We start from the raw sequence: 26662 nt of genomic DNA on the forward strand, positions 1-26662 counted from the left end.
GGGGGAAGGAGGCCTTGTCGAACGGTGTGTCGACCGATGCAATGCCAGAATTACTCTGACTATTACACCAAAAGGTAGGTGTACCGATCGATGCAATGCCAGAATAACTCCGACTAACTAACTTGGGTAAAATACTTTTTATAAGTATTTAGGATAAATACTCGAATATTTACAAAAAATAGTATTCCGAATATGTATTCAAATTATAATGTTTATCAGTGATAAAAATATTTTGCTTGTTACAAGTGACGATAATATAACAGATTATATGTGTATAACAATAGCCAGGTTGTCTACACATTTCTTACACAAAACTATAAAATAACCATAAACCTAAATAATAAACCAAATCTACATTTTGATTTAAGTCCAATAAAATTAAATATATGCATAACAATATTAAAATAATTATTTTTGATCAGACCGAAATCGCGGTGGTTGCGTAATAATACTTGCCACCGTAATTTTATAATTATTTTTTATCGTATCACCACCGGCCAATTAACACACACACGCACACGTAATTTTAATTTTGTTTTAATAATTGTTTGTGAATTATTATCATGTGTTATATAACTGAAAAGGCCGATAATGTGTGTGTGTGTATCATTCTAATATTGTATGTGATTTCTCTCTCGCAAAAACCACCGTCGAAATTCAGATTAAAAATCTGATCAGAAAGTTCTGTGTGCGCGAATCGCCGCAAATTGTGATTTTTATAATTTTCTTTAAAAACGTGTGCACAAATTGCCTCATACATTTATTATTTTATTGTAGGCGCAAATCGCCGATTATTCGTAGTTTATTATTGTTATTATACGTGCGCTAATCGCAGTAAATTTTATTTTAACTATATTATGTGTGCGCTAATCGCCACTATTTCTTTTTAATTATTATTGTGTGTTAAATTACAGTTTTTAGGTAGTTGCAGTCTGCGCTCCACCAAATTGTGAGTTTTATATATTTATTCATAAATTATTTATATTGCGCCAAAAGGACCACGTATTTATATTTATTTTGTTATCTAGTTGGCCAAAAGGGCCATAATTATTTAATTATTATTTAATTGAATCTTCTATGTTGCTGTGAATTATTTTTTGGTATTACCTAATTATTTTAAATCTTATAATTTGTTATTGGGCCAGAAGAGCCGATTCCTATAATTATTTTTATTTTATAAATACAACAACATAGTTATTTTTTACATTATTTTTAGTTACCTTTTTTTATTCCTTCCGTGATTTTAAGCATACACAATACACATACATACATACACACTCCTACATACAATATCATAACATAACTCACTAGTATTTGTGAGGCGAACCCGAACACCACTAGTTGAGCTATCACACCACTACACACCATAACAATTGGCTGATCGGTGGTGTGCGACACGCACAAATTGGTGTCCGGGAGTGCGGCATAGTATTTGTTGCATCCGGCCCAAACCATTTTTATTTAAGTGTTCTTGGATAAATTGTAAATTAAATATAAAAAATAAATTTTAAAACGTCGTATTAATTATATAATATTAATAGCATGTTCTTAAAAATAGTTCAATACAAGTAAAATATTATATAAATAGTTAAGTAAAATGCTTAAAAACAAAACTTTCAGCATTCTTAATATTTCTGTACTTTGTTTACACATTAAGTCAGTTGACCAACAACCCTTTCGTAGTTCATCAAAAACAATGATTCTAAATTATCTTGTGTTACACAACTTCTTATTAGTTTTTTTATAATTTTAAATTTAGAAAACGATCGTTCACACGTTACTTGAGTAAAAGGAATTGTTAAAAGAAATTTGTAAACTTCAAATAATCCATTATACTCTAAAGCAGGGATGGCGAACCTATGGAACGCTGACTAAATTTTAATGGCACGCGCAAAAAATTTAAATTATTAAAAATTGTACACACAAAAAAAAAAATATTTATATTATTTATAAAATGTTGGTTATAAGAAATTCAAATAAACAAATGATATATATTTTAAAAATGACAATATTCCTTATGCTTTCATATTTTTCGTCAACTTTAATCTGTGAAAGCTTATTCACCATAACAAATTTAATTTAATTTAATTAAAAATGAAAGAAATGTTTGGACCAATGAAACAATTTCTGCTTGTGTTTCACTAAGAATGATTAAAATTTAATAAAAATAATATAATAAATTTGTAATTTTATTTTTATTCTTAGAAAATATAATATTCTTTAGGCACGTGAAAGATTTTCAAAACCTAAAAAGGAAAAATTTGGCAGTTGAACCAAAAAACCCCTGCTCTAGAGATTACATATTGAACTCATAAATAACATTTAATATGTATAATAAATATGAATTACATTTTTTTCTTGTACACATTATATTACTATAATTTTCCTGAAAATATTCAAAATTACCGTTGATAATTATTAAATAATCCAAGTAATTTATAATTAACTTTATTATAAACAAATACAGTCAGGGTACACCATGTACCCACATGCCGCTTTGTCATGTCTAGTGCTCTTATTACAATTCACTAGAATTATAAATAAAAATAATTTGTCTTCTATGAATATAATATATACATATTATACATCATTTATACATATTATCAGTGCTCGAATTGGGAAAAATTAAGTAGAGGAGCTCAGTCCAACGATTCGAAAACTGCGTTCCACGTGCGCAATTATTTAACACAGACCCATAGAGGATTCGTCCCTCACCCCTACCCTCCGCCAACCTTACATATATTTTGAATACCACATTTCAGCTAAACAAATATTTTAATTCCAAATATAATATATCTTGATAGCAATACCAACATCCTACATGTTACAATAGAAAATAAAAATAAAATAATAATTAACATAATTGTAGGCGATCAGGCAGTTTCATGAATCGAATGATATAATCATATATTTGGTTTTTATCTATTTTTACTCTTTAGTACGGGTCACGGCCGAAGATTAGTCGTGGTGCGGGCATTTATTTTTTTCCGAAATGCCGATATCGTCGATCGCCAATATTAATAACAAACCGTACAATGTATAAAGTATAATACACCAAATTCACAGACATTGCTATTTATATTTTTCCAGAAATGACGACGTTGTCCCTTATCATAACCACCATATAATCTTTAATTATGAAAATAGTTTTGATATTATAAATCGTAAAATTCGTTTTCAAATTGACGTAAATCGAAATTCACATAAAAATTATTTTGGACATCAATTAGGATGAATGTGGCTTCCCCCAGTTCCGGTGAAAAAATATAGTTGGGGTACGCAAAAAAAAAAAAAAAATAGAAGAGGAGCTCCGTCCCCCTGCGCACCACCCTCAATTCGAGCACTGCATATTATACATATTATTATTGATAATAAATACTATTATATATATTATGTATAAGCAGGGCAAGAGGGCATGGGCCAGGGGCGCAAATTTCAACACTACTCATGTAATAATTTTTACAAAATATGAAAAAAATGCAGTTAAAACAATTTAATTTGATAAATTTGCCTCTATAAAAGCAAGAAAAGTACTACTGTATTAAAATAAATTTAAAATCAACTAACATAATTTTATAACAAAAACATTTGAAGAAAATTACATATTTTTATAATGCATTGATTGTTTATATTTTAAAGTAATACAAATAGTTATTAAAGTTTATTACCTTGTATACTAGGTTTTTATACATGCTTTATATATTCCAAATGATTTTTTGTAAAAAAATATAAATTTTCCATGGGGGGGGGGGGCTAATACAGTGATTCGCCAGGGGCACCACCAGAACTCAATACGGGCCTGTGTATAAGTATAAAATAGTTAAATATAATCAAAGCTAATAGTAATACGAGTAGTTTACTAAAAATTGCATCATCGGTAAATAACCAACGACATTTATTATTTGTCCTATACGTAATTTTCTCTTTTCAATTAATCAATTAAAATTGTTAAAAATAATAAAATTACTGAATTTAACTGAAACTACAAGTACCTATTTGGTAAGGGGCCCAGTTCTCATAAATTTTAAGAGGGCCTACCAGAATTTTCCCGGTATCCCGGTGGGCCAGTACGGGCCTATATATCTATACGTCATTTACTTATATGGTGAATGTTTTTCTATTTTAAATAATTGTACAATTATTGTTATTATTAAGTGGATAAATTATTTCAATACAATGGAAAATTAAAAATACTTTCCGATGTTTGACTAAAATTTTTGAATATATGTAACCTACGACGAATTCATTGATATTTTATCTAGACTATTAATAAAGGGAATTTTTTTTTTTGTTTTTTACTATATATTGTTTTGATTATTTCATCATTATTATTGTTGTGTAAAAATGTTTATTTTTCATACATTGTGTTCGGTGGCGCAAATGAAAAAAAATTAAGGGGAGTTCAAGCGACCAGCAGTTTTTTTTTAATTAAATGTACATTATTTTAAAAATATTTGTATTTCTATAATTCGGTTTAAAATGCAGTAGATAATTTATACGTATAAAACATACTTGTACTTACAAATGTTTTCTCAATAAATAAATAAATACATTTTATTTCTAATAATAATAACCAGAGTTAGGATGTCAATGACCTTTAAACCAACATAAAAATGTCCTAAAAAAAAGCTAAAATGCCATAAATACTCTAAAAAATGAATATCATAAATGACCAAAAAATCTACATAAATAAGTGAAAACAATTGAAAATTAAAAATAATAATTATTATTGGAGATATAGGTGTGGTAATAGATGTCAGAGTACCTTAAGCTTATTTAAAAAATGTTTAACACTAAAATAAATAAATTGATAATTTGTATTTTTTCTAATTTTTATTAAAAAAAAAATATTATTTTGTCTTAATTTAATTTTCTTATAATTAATTAAATGTCCCTTAATTTTTTTTAAATTTTCCGAAGACGAAATTTTATAATTTAATCTCCTATAATATAACCCGGTTTATAATAATTTTTTTTAATTTTATATAAATAACTATATACTAATTATAGGGCAATAATTTATTGAAAGGGACGGGATCTTTTATTTGCACGGAGCGGCAAAATACTAAACACCGACTCTGGTTACATGCGCTATAGCCTAATAGTATTCGTAAAAATTGCTTTGAAACAGATACTTCAATGAGGGTGTTAAAAACTATTACAAATTTAGCAGATCTTGGTATTTCATGGGTTAATGTTTTTTATAGTTAAAATAAATTGTTGTATATAAAAAAACCGTTCATTCTACAATACTGAATCAACCCAATCGGTTTATCTAACTCAGTGTTTCTCAAAATATTTCAACCACGGAGTGTTTTTTTTTAACAGTGTTTTCTTGAGGAGCCTCAAGAAATATTTAGCATTAAGTTTTATTTGTTTGTGATCTATGAAGCATATTACACCTGATATGTATTTATATGGGAAGAAATTCAATAATAGAAGTTCACATTTAATATTATGTTTATAAACAGTACCTACATATGGCTGGGAAATAAGTTAATAATTAAAATTAGTTAAAAAGCAGTTTTTGGATCTTGAATATCCCAGAAAATATTTATAAAACTAGAATTTTAAATGCAATGTAAATCCATTTCCGTACCTACTGCTTATTTTTACTCCATGTATGTTGTACAAATAATAATAAGAATGTACCAAATTAAAAATATAATTACAAATTATGATGATTATCATAATTTGAAATCACTATGTTTATGATGATAGTATGTTATATGAATAAAATTAGAATTTACATAAAATATTTATTTGGTCTATGAGCAACCCTTTACTACCTATATATTAAAATATAATTTTTCAATCAAATAGATTTTATCATTTGAATTACTCAATTGATTTATTATATTTTATGGGAGCGATCTTCTTGTTTATATAATATTATAATATTATAATACATTTTTTTTTAATAATTGAAGATATTATATTGTATAAAATGCATTTCTAGATTTATTGTAATCACAAAGTCTTGGTTTAATACACTAAAAGTAATTGATCAATAATAGCATCAGCTATAGATATAACAAAATATAAAACAATGAATTACTTAAAACACTTTTTTTTTATTTTTTTTTCTTATAAAACATAAAATAAAAAATCACATCAAAAAAGCAATATTCATCTTCAATATTTTCTCCGGTAAACACCTATTAATATTTTACACATATAATATCAAATACATTAACATCTAGTGTTTTAGACCATACAATTTATTTCTAATAAATATCTTAAAAAAGGTTAATTTTGTTGAATATACAAAATATTACTTTCATAAATTGGAATTTCCCCCGGTCTGAGGAACATTTTTTTAGTTTAATTTTGTTGAGAGAGCTTGTGGGTCCAGGTACAAAGTAAAAGTTATGAAAATAAAAAAAAAACCTAAAAATCAAAAAATAATCACAATGATTGTCCACAAATACAAAAAGAAAAGTAAAAAAAAATTATAAAAATTTAATCAAATACTGTAAATAACATATTTTTATTTGAAAATATAATACTGTTTATTTGGGAATTAAAATTCATAAAAATTAAATATAAAATTTTAATATTTATTTTATTGATAATCATTATTTCTTACACATGTATGATAAAGGAAAAGAAAAATAAACATCATGAGTATAAAAATATGTTAATACATATATCTTCAACAGACTAAAAATAACTCGTTAAATAAATTATTATTATTCATTTCAGTTTTTAATAAGATTAGATGATAGTTATTATTTCAAATAAATGGATGTAATTTTGATAAGTACTTAGCTTAAGTACAATGAACGGAGTGGGAATTATATTTTGGAATAGTTTTTTTTATTAAATAACTTAAAAGTTAAAAAGAGTTAATTAATAATGATGATAAAATATCAACATAAATATTGATAAATTAACAACGATGTATGGTTTTTAAAATAATATTACAGAAATTTAATGCAATATTACGTTCTTTATGTTATATAATAACTTAATCTTATATTTTAATCATACTATGACCTACTAAATACATCACAGCACAATTTTTTATTTTTTACAATTTTTTTTCGTTTAAAACGATTAAAAATAAAAATTTAAGATAAAAATATATCTAATTATTTACTGAGTAATTTTTTTTCTCAATTGAAATATATAACATTTTTTTGACTAGGAGTATTACCGATGAAGGCTTATGAAGGATTGGAGCAGCCGAGTAGCCTACGGAGGCAGTTCCAACATGTATGATCACCAGGTTGAACTTAGTGTCACAGGTGGTTACTTTTTCTTGGTAGACTATTGTCCAGGGTAAATATACTGTTTTAAAATGTTTAAAATTATGTTTTAAATTATAGCTCTGCCATTTTAATGACCGAATTACATCATATTGGCCAACTTTAAAAAGTTCATTTTAAGTAGTATCATCATAATGAGATTTAGTTTGAGAAACCATTTTAAGTATTGAATAAAATTTAATTGAGGTTTAAAATATGTAAAATATTTGTCACTTTATCGTCTTAGTTGGAATGTTATAAGAGAATTGAAAAAAAAAATCAGTACATATAAAATATACAAAAACAGTGAGTTATATAGGACTAACTAAAAAAAAATATATATCTATTTATATTTTAACCAAAATTATTAGAGTTTATGATAGTGAAAGTGTCGATGGTTTAGTATCGGACTTCAGATTGGTATCCGGTCGAGTCGTGTCTTTTTCAGTTTTACGAACTTCCTTAGAATCCGGTCGACTTTCCTGCTATTACAAATAATTATCAAAATATAACAATAATGTATATGGTGTAAATAATTATATATATTTTTAACTAACATTGAGCTGATCGGAAGTCTGTTTGGCCTGTAAGCGGTTTTGCACGATTTTTAAATGTTTTACTATATAGTCTTCGTGTGGTGCCATCAGGTGAGCTTTTTGTAAACAAGTTTCAGCCTCTTTTAGCAGACCGCGTTCTACGTACACCACACAGAGATTATGCATTCCTTGTGTGTTGTCAGGATCCAATTGTAAGATTCTTTGGTAGCACTGAAAACATACCAAAACATGTAAAAATAAAATACAAAGCTAAGGGTATAATCAGCGGTGCATTGGTATATATTTCAGGGTATACGCACAAAAAAAATATAAATCTTAAACCCAAAAATCTCATTTCACTCGACAATTTTTTTTCTAGCTTTCTTCAAATAAATTTAATTAACCCCTTACAGGTTTATAATTTTTAATAAGACTATAAAATACAACACCGCGAGATATACATTTGCCATGCATTATAAATTGCATGATGCATATTTAAGAACAATAGGTTGAAAGTCCATATTATATTTAATAACATATATTATTCAAAATGTTATTTACTAAATTGAACTTAAAATATATTAAGCTCAGAGTACATTGTAATCTTCAACAGATAAATATTTCATTCAAACTTCTTTATTCATAACAATTTTTTTCAATGAACTATTATTTTTTTTTTTTTTTTTTGGTCTTTGAGTTATTTTAGAAGCGTATAAACGTAAAATAATATTTTACATTAGGTATTACGTATATACGCCGATTATCGAAAATCTGCTGTAAAGGATACGGCGTATACCCACGTATACGTACCAATACACGTCTGGGTATAATTATAGATGTAAGGTGTTCTTACTAGTGATGGGAATTATTCGAATATTAGTATTCGTTGCTACAATACAATACGTAACGAAAATTATTCGTTTAAGTTTTCACGCAATACAAAACGTTTAATAATAATATTATATGGCTTATGGTGCATAAAGACCTGCGAGAAGTGGATTCGAAGCCAGCAATATTTACTATTTGACAAGGCAATTAAAATACAAAAATAAAAATTGTGCAAAATACTCGAATATCATAATTAAATTATTTTTAATATAATATAAACTATAAATCACTATAGCAAGCATTGCTTAGAACGAGATACTGCTTACAACAAGCAAAATGTTAGGTCCTGGCACGGCACATATGATTGTATGTTCAAATATATGTGTACAACGAGTATGGATATTACGAGTTATCGGCTATAACGAGTAAAATAAAGCTAATTACGAACAGGTTAGGTATCTGCAAGATAAGAATTATTTTTGTATTTAAGTTGTTAATCATTGACATACATTATCTTTAGTTGTGTAGATATAGATTACTTATTAATAATAAATAGCATAAAAAGATTTTCATGGAAAAATGGATAAAACAAATTAGGTATTGTAGCATCTAATACTGATATTAGAATTTGAATATTCGAACACTCGAATAATTCGATTATTCGAATACACATTAAATTACTAGTTCTTACGTTTTCGGCTGCGTCAAGGTCCTTGATATTATTGATATAGATATCACCGAGTAGTATCAAAGCTTTGACGTGATCCGGATGGAACCTGACCAACTGATTAAGAAATGGAGCTGCTTGTAGAGGTCTGTGGTCATCGGCTAGCAACAGGGCTAGATTGAACAAAGCAGCTCGGAAATCTTCTTTAATAAGGATCGCCTGCCGAAACCAATGCTCCGCGGCAGGTACGTCACCCTCGTCCATTGCCAGCATACCCAAGTTGAAAAAAACCCGTTCATTTTTTTGGCCCTGAAAGTGTTATATTGCCATGTAACACGATTAGTCATTGGAAAAGCTGTTTTGTGTGTTCCTCAGTTTTTAGAAATCCAACATACGTTCGATAGAAGCCTGAGCAGTCTTTTTTCAGCCAGTTTCCTTAAGTTGGCCTGTCCCAACTCTTGAAGTAATATAGCTGAGTTGAGTAATGCCTGTTCATGGTCTGGATCAAACTCTAAAGCTTTGTCTAAGTAAGCTAATGCTTGTGAATGTTTACCCTGTTCCAAAAGCACCACTCCCAGCTGTAAAGAAATATTTACGGATATTTAATTTTTAAAATGTTACAAGAATACAGTATATAATTACTTACATTATAATATATGTCTGGGTTGTCTGTATCGTAAAACAACGCTCTTTCGTATACTTCTTGCGCTTCTTTCGTTCTGTTGAGCTTGAGCAAAACGTCACCACGGTTAATGTAAGCTTGCGTGTAATCAGATCGCATGCTTATGGCTTGCCGGTAAAGCATATCTGCTTCTTCCAGGCGTGTCTGATTTTTAGCTATTAGATTGGCTAAATTCAGTAGGACGTTTAGATGGTTAGGAGCTATACGAGCCTGGTACGACTCGCCTGGTTTGGCTTTGGGAAGCAATGATTTAGCCTGCAATGATGGTTTTGAAATCAGTCACAATAAACATCGATTTGTATATAGGTTATATTATGTATATTACCTTCAAGTAAGCGTGTTCGGCTTCCTTGTACATTTTTAAATGGTTGTACGTGCGTCCGACATTTATGTGAGCTCCAATGTCATCGTGTTGTACACTGAAGAATAAAATATAAAAAAAAATGTTAACAGATTAGAGCACTAATCGTATAAACGCGAAACATACCTGACGGCTTTTTGAAAGTACACAAGTGCGTCTTGAAAACGGTTTTCCGCTTCCAGTGCATGTCCAACGTTGTTGTACAGCTTGGCGTTTAGTTTGTTCACTTTTAACCCGGATGTGAAAATCGTGTATTCGGAAGACCAGTCCCAGTTCCTAGAGTACGTTTTCATCATGTAAGTGATTATCAGGAGACAGATGGCCGCCCAAATGATTCGGGATTTGCTGCAAATCGAAACTATAAGTCAGATATGAATAAATTTAAATAAGTATTTTTCAGTCTTACCATCTGTCCATTACGAGTCCTAAGCCGTAAGCGACGAGCATGCACAACCCCATCGATGGCATATATAAGACTCGTTCGGCTACAACGAATCCTACTGGAAAAAACATGTTTGACGCAGGGAGAAACGGTAGAATGGTCAATCCCAAACTCTAAAATAATAAAATTATTTTTGATTGCAATTAAATATAAAATAGTCGATTTCGTGATTTCAAAACCTTGACGCATTATTTTCTTTCGCTTACGTATAAATATATTGCATTGAATAATATTGTTTATATACTTAAAATTAGAGCATTAAATAATTATATTAATAAGATAGTTTTTAGTAAAAATCTTTATAATATTTTCAAATATTTTGGGTTCAAAATATTTGAAAATAAAAGTGAAAATTAATCAATAAATGTGCTCAATTTCAAATTAAAATGTCTTCTTACAAAAAGTATTAAACAAATGATTGTACTGTTATACATTACAGGTAATGCTTCAAAGATGATGTGGAAGGGTAAAACACGATTGCGTACGTTCGTAATCGGCGATACCTTTTAAGCTACACGATTCCGTACGGTTTTACCTGATTTTTAACTACACGATTGTGTACGAAGTTTTAAATGTTGATGCCAATTTTCATACCGGTATTGGTGTATACTACATACCTATATGGGAAAACTTAAACAAGTTAATAAATACTTTTTGTTTTAATGCTTTTATTACCTATGTTTATTATTAATGATATCAAATATATCAGGTATAACGAAATTATACGGTATTTTTCGAGTTTTGGTAAAAGTAGTAGGTTTATAGATATCAAGGAATCCAAATTTAAGCATTTTCAAATAATTTCATTCAAATAAAAACTGTCGATTTTATTTATTTATTAATTTGTTACTTTTCTTTTATTTAGTTATCCTCATTTTATTTATTATTTTATTATTAATTTTTTTATGAACTATTATAGAACTGTTAGAACTGTATATGTATTCTGTATTTAGAAATAATACGGTGAAATTAGTAAATTTGACAACGTTGCATACAATTTCATACGCAATCGTGTTTATTTATTTTTCTCACCCACCTTTTTGTTACCCATCTACAAACGTACGCAATTGTGTTCTACCCACATGGAACAAGAGAACAAGGATGAAATACCATAACACCTGTTATAAAACATGTGCTTCTTGATTATAAGATCAAAGGTTTGAAAAATGATTATATTTTTTTACTTAATGAATTGGAAATGAAATCATTTTGACGAGAGGTTGCCGGAAGCTTCGGGAAAAAATAAGCTTCAGTCAGCTATAGACGTAGCTGTATAAATATAATAAAAGCTCAACGCTGATAGCCATACATTTAATAATAGCTAGAGACTGATGGTATTTACCATAATGACGACGACACGTTTAATCCGATTGGACGTGGTAAAAACAGTGTACACAAGAGCGGCGATCACGGAGTACGTAGCTAAGGTAGCTAAATTTCTGGGATCTGAAGTGGACTCGACTAGCGGTATGGTACCCATTGTCCAATCACAGCACAAGTCACACGGAAATATCAGTAACCACGCATTGATGCTCACCAGATAGTTATAAGTCAGCTGTCTTGCTGGCCATTCCGACACACTGGCTGGGTTGTCGAACCTGCAGCAACACAATAATATCTTTTAGTAATACAAAGGTAGGTAGTAATTAAATATATAAATATTGCGGAATTTAAATCGGAATATTCAATGGAATATTGAATGTATGAGCATTATGAATACGGACGAGAACGAAACGTGTTATAGCATTATATTATTATATACTTGGAGATATCACCAAACGTAAAAACGAAAAAAAAAAAAATTAAATAGAGACGGTAAAATTATATTATTAAAAAAACATTTTAATGGAATTACGATGGAAAAAATAGTTGGGAGAAACAATACGAGGGATAAACGAAACGGCGTTTTTGGAGGGATCTAAAGCTAATATGTAAAAAGAGTCGATAAAACATACTATACGCGGAGTGTAATGAAGATTAGATGAAAATCGTTAAGAAAATAAATGGTTTTTCACCGATTTATTCATTTGGCATTTTCAGTTTTATAGATAGAGGTAAACATTTCAAAATTTTTTGCGTATCATTTTCTATAGGTACGGAAGTTCTATGTCAATGCCAATAAAACGCACACGCCCATATCCTATCGGGTTCATTTCGATTTTCATTATATGAGCATATAATAATAATAATAATAATTATAATAATATATATATATATATATTATATATAGTTTTTATTATTCTATAATATGTATACCAATTTTTAAATTGATTTACGTTGCGACAGTAAATATATATATATTACAGTTAAATTCAAAATTTGTCAAAACTGGTTTTAAGTGTACACTTAGGATTTAGATCACACTGGATCTAATAGATCTAATTTTTTTTATACAATCATTATAGACTTGTTACACATGATTTTTGAAATCACACCTAACCCTTGTTCTAATTCTAAGTAAATAATAGTCTTAACTAGTTAACATAAATTTTAATAAAAATAATTTGTGAAAACTATATTTAAAGTATTTTGGGTTTTGTCTGAAACATATTATATATCATACATAACAAATGAAATTTATACTATTAGGGTAGTAAAATTAGTATTATACGTTTATTTTAAGTTACACAATACCTGGTAAATACAGGCAACTTGGAGCCCATGATTTTCAGTCGAAATGCTAGTAAAGCACACGTAGACAATAACAGGAATGCTAACCGTTTGACCGCATCCGAAGGAATGGCCTGTAACCCAGCCGAGATGGAAGCAGAGTTTCCGGTGGTGGTTTTTGGTGAACCACCTCCTCCACCACTAGTTCCGTTGGTGACTGAGTGGTGACTAGTAGCGGCCACTGATAACTTGAACGAGTTCATCAGATCTTTCGGCCTAATCTGATATCGAACAAAAAATCAAAATAAGTATATTTTTCGACATTATGGTTTTGCACTGTATTGCAGACGCGTATTCAAAATAGGATTATGTTAATAAGTAAAAAAAAAACTATACATTATCGCCCGCATTCACTGTTTAATTTTTCTAAATTTATATATACACATTATAAAAGCTGCGGGGCTAGGATGACATTTAAATTATTTCGATTTTCCTAAAGTTTCAGAAAGTGGTTGCATCTAGCTCTCAATAAAAACGTGACTGGTTAGGTTAGGTTATATATACGGTAAGTTTATAACCTACACATATCTGTTCGTCGTCGAAGAGGAGGGCGTCGTCGTCGTCTTGGGGATGACGGTTTATCGCGGAAAATGCGTGTTTATTCCCACAAGCGCCATTAAGCGCACACGTTGTGAGCAATATACGCAAGCATATACACACATAACAATACATACACATACACATACGCACGCATTTATACATAACCATACACGCACGCTACCCAGTCGTTTTCCTACTGAGTGTAGGTAGATAGGTAGGTGTGTACGAGCGGGAACACGTGAGAAACCTTCACAAATTACAATCTGACAGTGAGAAACAATCCGCGGCAGAGACGAGCGCGATTCACGAGCAGAGCAAAATAAAAAGAAGATTAAATACATTTTTATAGACGATATCTTTTTTTAAAATCTTTTTTACCTCGTATAGTTTTTACACGCAATTTTTTCTAACTTGTGTATTTATTTTTGCATCCACACAAATACTCTACTCGATGTTTCACAAACTTTCACCATCAGCGTATGTGGATCAAAAGTTTTGATCTCAATAAGATGTTTTTCAACATGCACCCACATATGTGTTATAATCACGACAGTACTTTTACAACGTTTGAAAAAACCGTATTCGCTTGGTGTTCGAATTCAATGGGGAAAATACATATAAAAATTGTACATATTTACATATTAACCATTTGTTTTGTATACAGGTACACTCACCCTATTTTATCAACACCTAACCAAGTTTTTGGATAAAATCTTCATGGTATCGTGTCTAGTCCTGAGAATATTAAAAATAAAATAATATGGAATTTTACGAATTATTTCGAAGATAGCAAAATGGATTTGCGGAGGAGTTCATATAAAACACGTCCCAATATTTTTTGTTTAGATGAAATTAAAAATATGTGACAGCAAAAACCGGTATAACATTAACGCTTTTTCCAATTCAGCTTTACTACCCTTTTATATATATATTTTTTTTCCATACTCGTATATATTTTTATTTTTCATTCTATATGGGTGATTTATTGTTTTTGGCATAAACTTATACGGGCGTCGGTAGTAAAACATTAAAATAATATATATTTTGGCCAACGAAATTCTATTCCGGGAAGTCGTTTTTTGTTTGATAATATTTATTGATATCTTTATAATTTTCCCAGTTTTATCGGCATATTAATTTGTAAACAAATAATGTATGCGCGTAAAATGGTTCAATCACTACTATTAAAAAATATAAAACAACGGATATATGTAGATTTCCAAAAGTCTGATCAAGTAGAATTGAAAAAATAAAAAATAAAAACCAAAGCGAAAATAATATGTGAAGAGAAACCTTTTATATTTTTACATGATATATCAAGATATATATTTAAGTACGTTACTGAAACGCAGAAAATGTATATCAAACGAATTCTATTACTCGCAGAAATTTTACACGAGATCCCTAGACCACGGAAATATTTTTATATATTTTTAGCATGCGTTAGCCAATTGAAAATATGAGTGTATATATACGTTGTAACAGATCCAGAAGAATAAATGCTATATTTACGCTAAACCCAAAGGAAATCTTTTTTAAAAAGCATTTTCTGTCTTTGCGTAAGCCCTATAAATCTTACTGTACAGCAGTTTTACCATCTTAAATAACGACGAATTTTTACTCGGTTTACACATATGTATAAATGTTTTGACCTACAAATGAAGGAGTCAGATTTGTATATACAAACACAATTAGTTTATTATCTAGAGGTAGCTTTAAAAGCGATACTAGTCTGTGACGGGATAGATGCCAACATGTACGACAATTTAAAATTGACGTTTGGCAAAGATTAATTTGGCATCTTGATGATTATTCACAATATTAGTTTCAGGTACAGTAAAATTATGTGACAATCAGTTACAACCGAAAAAAACTAGAATACATGATGTACAAAGAAAACAAGATAATATATAATAATTAAGTTAAACAAATAATGTTTTCGGAAATAACCATTTAATGACATTATTTTATACTGATTTTTCATATCAATAGTTTAACTATAAATATATGCAAGGCTTAGTAATAAATTTTAATAAATTTAAAAAAAATACGATACTCCTAATTTGGATAGGATACAGGGATGGGTAAATAGAGTTCCTATATTAGTTTTTTAAGTTTAAAACCAATATACTATCGCTTTCTTTAAACATGTTTGATATAGTAAAAAAAAATACATTCCTAAATAAGTTAAGTAGAACTTTTAATGTTTTAACTTTCACAAATAAGGCAATCACTATTTGGGAAAATAAAAAATTCAAAGTGCTTATAAACTTCATTAAAATAATTCGAAACTATAAAATATTTTTAACTAAATAACTATTTCCGTTTAATGGAGATTCGTTTATATTTCAAGTTTTACTGAAAATTAATTTTGTAACGCTTATAAATCATTTTTTTTTACTTTAAATTTATTATTTTATTCTATTTGACTCTAAGTAATGTAATATAAAATCTAATATATAAATTATAGGCTTTGAGTATAATAACTAAAAATTAAATGAATTTTTAATTACGAAAATGTAGCAATGTTCCATAATTTATAATTTTTTAAGTTACGTTAACGAAAATTTGATTTTGACGAAAATTAATATGCTGTAAATTTTACCACTTTTTTCTTCTTAATTGTTGTCATTTTTTTTAACTATTAAGAAAACATAATATAATAGTATAATTATTTAAATAAAAATAAAAACGGCGCTTAAAATAGGCAATCATGATACATTCCTGTCACCAATTTAAATACATCAATTTATCGATTCTACGTCAAAAGAGCGAATGAAAAAGAGCAAACGCATGTGTTTGGCCTTCGTACTTTTGTTTTCGCTTATATGCATAAAAGCAAAAGCAAAAACAAAAGTACGAAAATCAAATGAGCGAAAACAAAAATAGAGAAAAAATGTGGATTTTACAAACTATTAGCTGATGAAATATGCATAGCTCTTATATCTTATATTTTCATCATATTAATTTTATTTGTTTAAATTATTCACAAGTAATTTTATTAGAGGTTTGTGCAGACTGCAATAACTCATGATGATTCTAAAAGAAACTTATAAAAATTCGACAGAAAGATTAAAAAAATATTGTTCATGATTATGATGAGATACCAATTTTTAATTATTTAAGAGTTATTGCGTATAGTTTGTCATTGAAAGTGTGATCATAATATACGATAATACTTTTTACATACAATTGATAATAGAAGTAGCTACAAATTAAAAATAATATATTCTATGTCTTTATTTTTATTTAAATATAGCAATAATAAAATATTTTCACTCTATAAGTTTTTGCTCAAATTATTATTAGCTAATTTGGTTTTAGCTCTTTTGCATTCGCTCATTTGCGTTTACTCTTTAATTGGTAAACCCAATTTATCTATGTTTCACTCAGTCAAAAATATAGTATATACTATTTGAAATATGTTTAAATTAAACGAAGTGAACATTTTCTTCTATGAAATAGACAACAACAATAGTTATAAACATGAGTATTAAGTTTTTAATTTGCTATGAATAAGTTAAAAAAATATACTTGACAGTAAATTACTATTAATTATTTTTATTTTTTATGAACAGATATTCTGTACTGTAGGAATAAATTTACGAAAAAATAACAATAAAATACAATTTTATCAATTTTATTATTCTTTACAGTACACTTTTAGTTTCAATCGATGTATATATAATGTACCTACTGTTTCTACTTATAGAGAGGATGTTGAAAACAATTTGATAAACAATAGTTAACATATATGCGTGCGCGTGCGCGCGCGCGCGCGTGTGTGTGTTTAAGTGAGAAGGACAGAAAGATAATAATATAGAGTCGTAATTAATCATAAAATTTACGCATTAGAAAATCAGTTTAATCATTTAGAAAAAATAAAACTATTCTGCGATGAAAAATGAAGAATAAAGTATAAACTTTGAGTAGAGATTTGTACGTGTTGTTATTGATGTACATAAGCAAATTAAAGGAATGAAATATGAATTACGTGGTTAAATTTGAAATAATATTCGGCCCTCGTCTTCACAATTTATTATATTGTTCTCGTGACAATATTATAATTTATAATATTTTCAAAAGAACGACGTCGCAACTGTTTTTCCTTGAACTTTTCACGTCACTATGAGATTATTATTACATCAATAATTTGTGACCACCATTGCGCATCTTGTAGAGATAACAGTGAAGATATTGAAACATTCTATGCGTAAATAGCAGTGATTGAGTATGCAATGTGCGTTTGTGGAACGTTTTGGAGAAATTAAATTAATTACGAGCTTGATAAAAATTAAAAAAATAGTATAATGTTATATTGTTCATTCTACCCTTAAGATTAGTTTTTAATTGCCGTTTACAGCGTTCAAGGCACGCGGGCGTATTCGTTTCTGTTATTACTCGTATTTCTATTATAGATTTTTAGTTATATTCAACTGTTACTACCATTACAACTATGTTACGACAATAAATTAGTTCAATCAAATAAGCAGACTACGACAAGCGGGTTTGGTTAATAAACGATTAGCATAAGATACAGAGAAAGTTTCGAAATACCTAATTATATCACTTGTTAGTGACGTTTATAAATATAAAAAAATGCAATCAGTTTATATATATCTAATTTTTGGTTTTGTAATTTATCATTATAAGATAATGAGATTAAATTATGCGCAAAAAATTATAATAACAGTATAGTACGCGTTTATTGGGGTTTAGGTCCAATCGATTCAAATTAATATACTGCATTTTTCTGACTGTATAGATTAAAATAGGTAGTTTTATAATAATATATCTGTGTATAAATATGATAAATTAGACAACTGAATTATGTTACTTGTAAATTTTATTTTACGACTTGTTCATCTCAAAAACTCGTATACTAATCTAAACTTTCTAAGAACTTTAATCAAATTATTTTCGAACTTTTGATGTATTTTCATTTTACTTTGATTTCAAGTTTGACGTATCGTTGTAAAACTTCATAATGTGCCACCAACATGTTTATAAATCACAAAAATCAAAATAATATCATATTAAACTATTAGTTATATTTAATTCACTATTTATGCATTCGATGGCTTTGTACTTTTGATAGGTGATTTATATTTGAAAATTTATATTGAAAAAAAACATATCCAAAAGATTTCATTAGTATTATTGTTTTTTAACTTATTCGAGTGATTTAATTCAATAAGTTTATTATAATGTAGGTATAATTTGTACAGTCTATTTATAGAGTTCAATAATAACTTTTTTCATTATAACACATTATGTGCATAGTGATACACAACACAAATATGTAAAATGATGCATTTGTTATAAAAAACGTAGGACGACTAAATGACGTTGAACATCGTTGTACAGATGATATTGAAATATATAAAACAGATTTATAAAATCAGTTCTATATAACGATAAAAAGCATAAATAATAGAGGTTAAGAATTTAAATTAAATCAATTTCTACAATGGCACCCTGGGTGACAGGTATATACGATGTTGATAGCTGCGAATGGCGCAAAACCCCAAAATTAGGCTCAAATTGATATACATATAAATATAATTAAGAATGAAAAAAAAAATTACATAAAAATCTTGGGTGAAACGCATTTAAAAAAAATATTAAAACATAATAAAGCGATATTTATTGTTAAAACGATTCTCAGAATTCAGGCCAAGTTGTTACTTTAAAGATAAAAGAGATTAAAAATATATTGGAATATTATATAGGTAGAGAAAACGTAACTTATTCCTGGACAATTTCACGGCGCATGAACCGTATCCAAACCAGTAAGAAACATGTACAGTAATTCTGAATGGTTTATGAAAAAGCTAAATTCTAAACGTTAATTTTAGGTATTTTTAGTAATCCCATAATTGAGAATATAAATATATCATCTAGAAAAACAATTTGCACCTTTAAAGGCCTAAAAGTTAATATGATGAGTCTGGGGCCGTTTACCGATTATGTCAAAGCTGCTTCGGTTAGATTAGTAAATTTATCGAGTTAGAACAGTTTCTCAGAAGTTACGTTTTCGACAGAGCTCTAAGGATTTAAGTTTAGGTTAATTTGGTATACATATAACATTATAATTAAATCTTTCATCAATTTATATCATATATACATATTTTTTCGACAGAGCTCTAAGGATTTAAGTTTAGGTTAATTTGGTATACATATAACATTATAATTAAATCTTTCATCAATTTATATCATATATATATATCATATATATATATATATACATATATATCATATATATATATATATATATATATATTATACTATCTTCAAACATTACTCGTTAGGTTCAATTAGTATATATTTTCGAACCAAGATAAGTAATTTACCGTAATCCAATTTAATATTCTATAACATCAATAGTTTATATATATTCATAATTTTAATTTTTGAATTCAATCAGTATCAATTGAAATTTAACGAGAATTCCACTGGTTAATTAAAAATAATTACATAAATAAAGTTATATCTAGTCGATTTATAAGATTGGAATTTTATGAAATAAATATTGATATACATTTTTTTTTATTGATTCTGAACATTTCTAAAATGCCAATTTTGAAAAATATTTATTTATACAGAATTTCCGATCATAGATCACTAATATTTAAACTAAAACTTTTTCATTATAATTTCGACATGAAAATTATTTAAACATTACAAAAGCTCTCAAAAAGTGATTGACGTAACTAGAATGTCACCATTTCAAAATAGGATTCACGGTTGAAATAGCTAAATGAACCACTATCTCGCATTCTCACGTGTTTACAACGTACTATTTCGGTTATATCAAAATACAATTCAATGAAGTTTCAATTGTTACAGTGTCATATGGAATTCACCTGAACTCGTCAAGTATTATATAAGCTATGTAATAGCAGAAATATAATACATATTATACATTCAATAGACATGTACATAAAATAATATGCTATAATAAACCGAAAGTTTAATACTAAATAGACTGCTTTGATTTTTAAATATACAATATAAGTATTATATATATTCATATATAATATAACTTTAATTATTGTATGACTATAAGCTATATAATGATTTCATTATGATTAGAAATATTTTAATTAAATCTTATATTTAATATAATTTATGTTATTAAAAATTACATCCAACCGTTTACTATATGCATGCAACTCAGTGATATTTTAGGAATTAAAATAATATTTATTTTATATTAGTTTTTAGATAATTTGGTTAATGTATTACATTTTTGAGAATAAATTCTTAGAACCAAAATATAATAATTTTTACGAGTTAAGTAGAAATGACGTGTATAGTGGATCTAAAAGATCACTTCAATAATTTATTTTTAATCAGGTGGCCTGTAACGACATATTTTCGTCCAAAAAGTTTGATTTTTGAGTTACAATTAATGTTCATTATATCAAAAAGTTCTTTACAATTTTTTAATTCCTGCTACGTCAGCAACAGATATGAAAATATACACACGCTGGTGGGCATAGATTACTAACGATATTTGCAAGATCTCATACCTTTAGATATATTAGGAACGAGGAAAATTTAATGATACACACCAAAATTATATAAGTTTATTACAATCAACTGAATCATGTTATATTCAATAAACCTATTAATCATATTATGAATAAACAATTTATTTATCGACATATATAGTAATGATACATTAATATTATTAACATTAATATATTAGCATCATCATTCAAAATATTTGATTTATATTTGATTAAAAAAAAAAAAAAAAAATTAAAGGATTACATTTTAAGTTATGGTTTTTGGCATTCCTTCACACAGATTACTGCAGTAAATATAACTATTTAAAGACTATATACGATTACAAAATAAGTGCCAGATATAAATTTGGGCAAACTAATTTAAATAGATTATGATAAATATTATAATATTAAATAATTATTAATAACTGATTTGGAAAAGTAACGATGCATAATTTAAGGTCCAATAAATCATAAGAAGAAAAATAAAGAACAATGCATGCGGTGAAATGAAATATTTCTAAGGAATATAAACAGAAAATTTGACCAACGACCAACAGGTCAATTTACAATCAAGTTTGAAGTAATAAGAAAATATATTAGAAAATTATTTCTGAAACTTTTATTTTAAAATGAACTCCAAGTAATTTTAAATTGATGACAAAACATTACAGAGTGTAAAACACGTGATAAAAACCATGAAAATGCAATAGTATTATTTAGTGGAATAAAATAAACTGAAAATATTTTTATTTAATGTAGATGTAATAAAAAATAAAAATCTTTTAAATGTAATAAGCGTTAAATAAATAATAATTTCTTTTAACACAGTAGTATTTTCTTATATCGTAGGAATTAATCCACGGGAAAGACTAATGAACAAAAAAATTGACGAAATAATTTTATTTTCAAGTCAATATTTTTATCAAGGATTTATTAAAAAGTTATAATAATGTATGTATATTTACTTTATAAAAATCGTAATGCATTATAACTGGCTTTAATTCATGAATATTAAATGCATTAGACATTTCTAAATAACATCTTATCCTGGTAAATCGTTGTTACATGCTAAAATATTGATTAAATAACATAATTATTACTATATCATGATGACGTTATCAAAATATTATGTTATAATAAATACGCCAAAAGTTTTTTATCAATTTATACATACTGCACACTATAAATTAAGACTTAATTAAACCGAATATAACATTAGTACTCATATATGTATATCAATCAAGCTAATAGTTTTTGATAAAAATGTGGAAATAGAATAACAGTAATAAAATTTAAACTAATATATTATATAGTTGTTAATATTTTTTTATAATAAAATTAGTTAATTATATAACATGTTATCATATTTGTAATATATATAGTACATACAAAATATAAAGGGGTAAACCACTAGTGGGAGTAGGTGTACAAATATTAGGAAATACTTTGGAAGTAGATGGAAATGCACGGAACAATTGCCTATCTAAAAATTATGAATTATATTTAATAGCTTTTTTAGATAAGGAAGTAAGTACAGACGAACGAATTTATAAAATGTGGTTCAGTGTATTTTTTTTATGAATTTGGAAAATTTGGGTGAAAAATAAAAGAGAATATAATATTGGAAATAATTTCAAAACGACTAATTGTCTAAATTGTATAGAAATAAATGCTCATTCATTGATACGCCTTATTATACAATTTTGAGAAGATAAAAACTTAAATCCAGAAATGTATACTATATGGTACTTCAACAGCGAAACATGTGAGCAATTTTTCAGAGCAACTCGATCACTTACAAGTACTAACTCTACTGTTGTAAACTTTTCTATGAAAGATATTATGTCAAGACTTAAACGTATTGAATCTATAAATGAAATTAAAGCTGAATTACTAAATTCAAAAATAGACATAAAATTTACCAGGGAGAAAAAAACTACTTAATCAGTAGAAACAGATTTTCATATTTTACTAATGATACAATTTTAAATATTATACATGGAAGTTTCAATGATGTAAAAGACATCGCTGAAACTCATATTGGAATGATTATAAATATAAATTTAGTTTTTGAAAAGCCATTATTTTTTAACAAAACTAACAGGGAAAAATTCACAATAATAATAAAAAATAAAATAAAATAATTGAAGAACTTAATGCAGATTTATCTAGTAGCAATTTACTTAATGAAACAGACTACTTAGATATTGCTGAAGATGTTAATAGTATTAGCAAGATATTGCATTGTGGAAATTCCCTAAATTTTAAAGACTTCAGTGAACAAATTATAAATAAAAATTCATGTAGCGACAATGAAAATGAGATTCCCATAGATTCACCTTTTGTGAAAATTAATTTATCGAACAATGAGTCTCCATTATTAAAAAGTCTTCATTTTGTTGGTTATTGAAAAAACCAAGAGATTGAGTCAGCAGTGATCGGTTGTGTCGGTTCATCAGTAGCTATGAATGTAAAACAAACAAAAAATCATTGGAAAATAGCTCTGAAAATAAAATACCACCTACCTATACACTGGCCAAAAAGAAAAAAGTTACTACTGATGAAGATTTTTCTAAAGATGCCCAAAATGAAAAAATAAAATATGCTGATTCTCCAGACACTGAATCTTCCGAAAGCAGTCAAAATGAAAATATTAATGATAATATAACATTTCAAACTGAAAAATACTATGCTATCATATATGACAGTGGATGGTATATTGGTTGTATAAAGAAATATATAAAGAATATAAAGAAATATCAGAAAATAATTGTAAAATACAATTTTTAAAAGCAGAGTTGGATAAGTTTAAATGGCCTAAAGTCGACGATATACAATTAGTACCTCAACAATACATATTTTATGAACCAATTTCTTTGATCGGTTGTAATCCATTTGATATTAAAAGATCAGATAAATGTAATATTCTCAAATTATATAAAAAATTAAAATAGTAATTAGTGTTAGTTACAATGTTTTTAATTTGTTATAAATTGATAAAATTTGTACTTATAATTTTGGTTTCATTTAAGTAATTATGTTGTATTTTTCTCTTTTTATAAATTATTTAATTGTTAATCAATATCCTGTTCTATATGTAGTATTAAGTAATATAGTTACAAGTAATGAATTGTTATATTTTATATTGTAAAAAACAACTTAAAAGCAAAAACACATTTATTTTATAATCTATTATAATTATTATTATTATTTAAATTGGTACGTATTGTTTACTTTTATTTCAGTTGTAATTAAAATTAAAATTTATATTCCACTTTTTTTTTGCTATACAGCAATAGTACCTATGCTAATATTTAAAAAACATTTTAGTATAGGTGTAAAGTCTGTACTTACATAAAACTTACATTTCAATTATACTAATACTAAGTAAAAAAAAAATTATTTGTTCAAGCCTGATAAAGATACATTTTGATTAACTACTTGAATATTCTTTTAATGTATTTTTAGTATTGTAGCACTTGTATACTTATATTTTTTGGTTTTTTGCCCTATCAGTTACAAAACGTTTTTATTAAATATATGAAATCTATAAAAAGTTTTTTGGATTATCTAATGTAAAATTATAGATATTTCATACAGTTACTTAACCTTCTAATAAATTAAATTGTATTAAAATATTTTAACATGTTGAAAGTATTTAGAAATGTAATTAGGTAAATTAAAATATTTATAAATAAATGGAAATACTAGAAAGTATGTGGAAGTACTTGGAAGTATTTTGGAGCACTTGGAAGTACATGGAAGTACACATAATTGGAAGTCTGATGTACAAAAAATTGACTAATGGTTTACTCCCTCAAAATATACAAGATAAAAAACCCATATTATTAAAATTAATGTATGAAAAAAAAGGTGTTCAACAAAATTATGTTCGTAATGGAATTTTTTCTGCTAGACTATTCATCCTAGGTTTTATTCAATCTACAGTTTTCGTGTACCCACAAATGTTTATATGTATAACAAAACAACTTAAGATAATTTTTTGTAGGAGATAAGCTTATTTGATGTTAGGTCTACATAAGAAAATTACATATCAACAATTGAAGGAACGTTTCATATGTCATTGTTTCAGTCCAAACTTAAACATGCACATAAAACATGTAATATAAATCGACATCGTGCGTTATTTGAGATGATTAGCCTTAATTGACCAACTATACCGTAAAAGTCTGTTTTCGATTGTTATCGATTTTAGTTTTATTCGCGCTAATGTCAAAGTCAGTCGTTTTCTCAACATTAATGAACATAAAATACAACAATTGCCTACAAACAAGGGACCTCCGTCCTTCGATGGGTAACTTATCTGACTGTGTATTTTACTTTATGGCCGATGAAACTCTGGTCTTACGGACACAATATTATTCTAAATAGCAGCTTACCCTTCATTCCTTCTAAAGTCGTAGTAGCTAATGAAATATACAACGGTTCGACGCTTTTGTGGATACCTACTTCTGTAAGGTATGTAAACTTTGACAGTGGGGAATAGTGGGTTTTATTCGACGAAGTTTCATGATATAACTGAATGGGAGTTGCGGTGTGTAGATAGCATTAGTGAGCTGTATACGATTCAACTAACCGGCACGAAGACATACGAACAACTACAAGCTTTTCTTGTCGCATTTGTGTCATAAATAGTCATTATAATAAAAACTTAACGTCTAAAATGTTTTATCATAGTAGTTTAATTAGTCAGTATTGAATTCTAGTACACTGAAAATATATTAATTACGAGTATGTTTTTTTATTTCCTCCTTAAAGTGATTTCAGAAGTAGGACGAACTATCATCGTGTGTCTGTATACACACACACACACACACACACACACACACACATAATGATAAGTACACATATATATATATACACAGATAAGTGAATTAGTATGATTCACTTATCCATCTTCACTTAGAATCATTTTTGAAACCAAAAATACAATAATTTAAAATTTATAAGGGCTCATTTATAAATCAACCAATATTGTATCTCATTCAAACCTCTGTTATTCGCTTTTTATATGTTAATTTAAAAAGATACCTAAGAAATTTTATGATAATATTAAATACGATGCAGTTTTAAATATAATATACTTAATATATATATTAGTTTGCGAACTCATTCACTGTTTTAGAACTTAAATAATAAATATAATTT

At 27.3% G+C, this 26662-nt stretch overlaps 2 protein-coding genes across 3 annotated transcripts in view; both read right to left on the bottom strand.

Annotated features, from left to right (window-relative positions):
* Window positions 1-1455, bottom strand: part of LOC112692915 — a 4819-nt gene extending 3364 nt beyond the window's left edge. The window contains exon 1 of the mRNA XM_025567740.1: window positions 1309-1455. Within this exon, the coding sequence (XP_025423525.1) occupies window positions 1309-1455 (147 nt within the window). The remainder of the gene's footprint in view (window positions 1-1308) is intronic.
* Window positions 1456-7071: 5616 nt separating this feature from the next.
* Window positions 7072-26662, bottom strand: part of LOC112692896 (transmembrane and TPR repeat-containing protein CG4050) — a 47360-nt gene continuing 27769 nt past the window's right edge. Inside the window, exons 7-16 of one of the 2 annotated variants that reach the window (XM_025567720.1) lie at window positions 13401-13657; window positions 12109-12364; window positions 10731-10879; window positions 10451-10669; window positions 10289-10382; window positions 9928-10218; window positions 9677-9859; window positions 9306-9590; window positions 7808-8017; window positions 7072-7732 (exon numbers count right to left, since the gene is read on the bottom strand). In XM_025567720.1, coding sequence (XP_025423505.1) covers window positions 7625-7732; window positions 7808-8017; window positions 9306-9590; window positions 9677-9859; window positions 9928-10218; window positions 10289-10382; window positions 10451-10669; window positions 10731-10879; window positions 12109-12364; window positions 13401-13657 — 2052 coding nt within the window. In that variant the 3' untranslated portion in view covers window positions 7072-7624. Of the gene's footprint in view, window positions 7736-7807; window positions 8018-9305; window positions 9591-9676; window positions 9860-9927; window positions 10219-10288; window positions 10383-10450; window positions 10670-10730; window positions 10880-12108; window positions 12365-13400; window positions 13658-26662 lie in introns of both variants that reach the window. The other variant, XM_025567719.1, reaches the window with a different exon arrangement.

This window comes from Sipha flava, unplaced genomic scaffold, assembly GCF_003268045.1.
Source record: "Sipha flava isolate LNK unplaced genomic scaffold, YSA_version1 78_pilon_pilon, whole genome shotgun sequence".
NCBI classification, from domain to species: domain Eukaryota; kingdom Metazoa; phylum Arthropoda; class Insecta; order Hemiptera; family Aphididae; genus Sipha; species Sipha flava.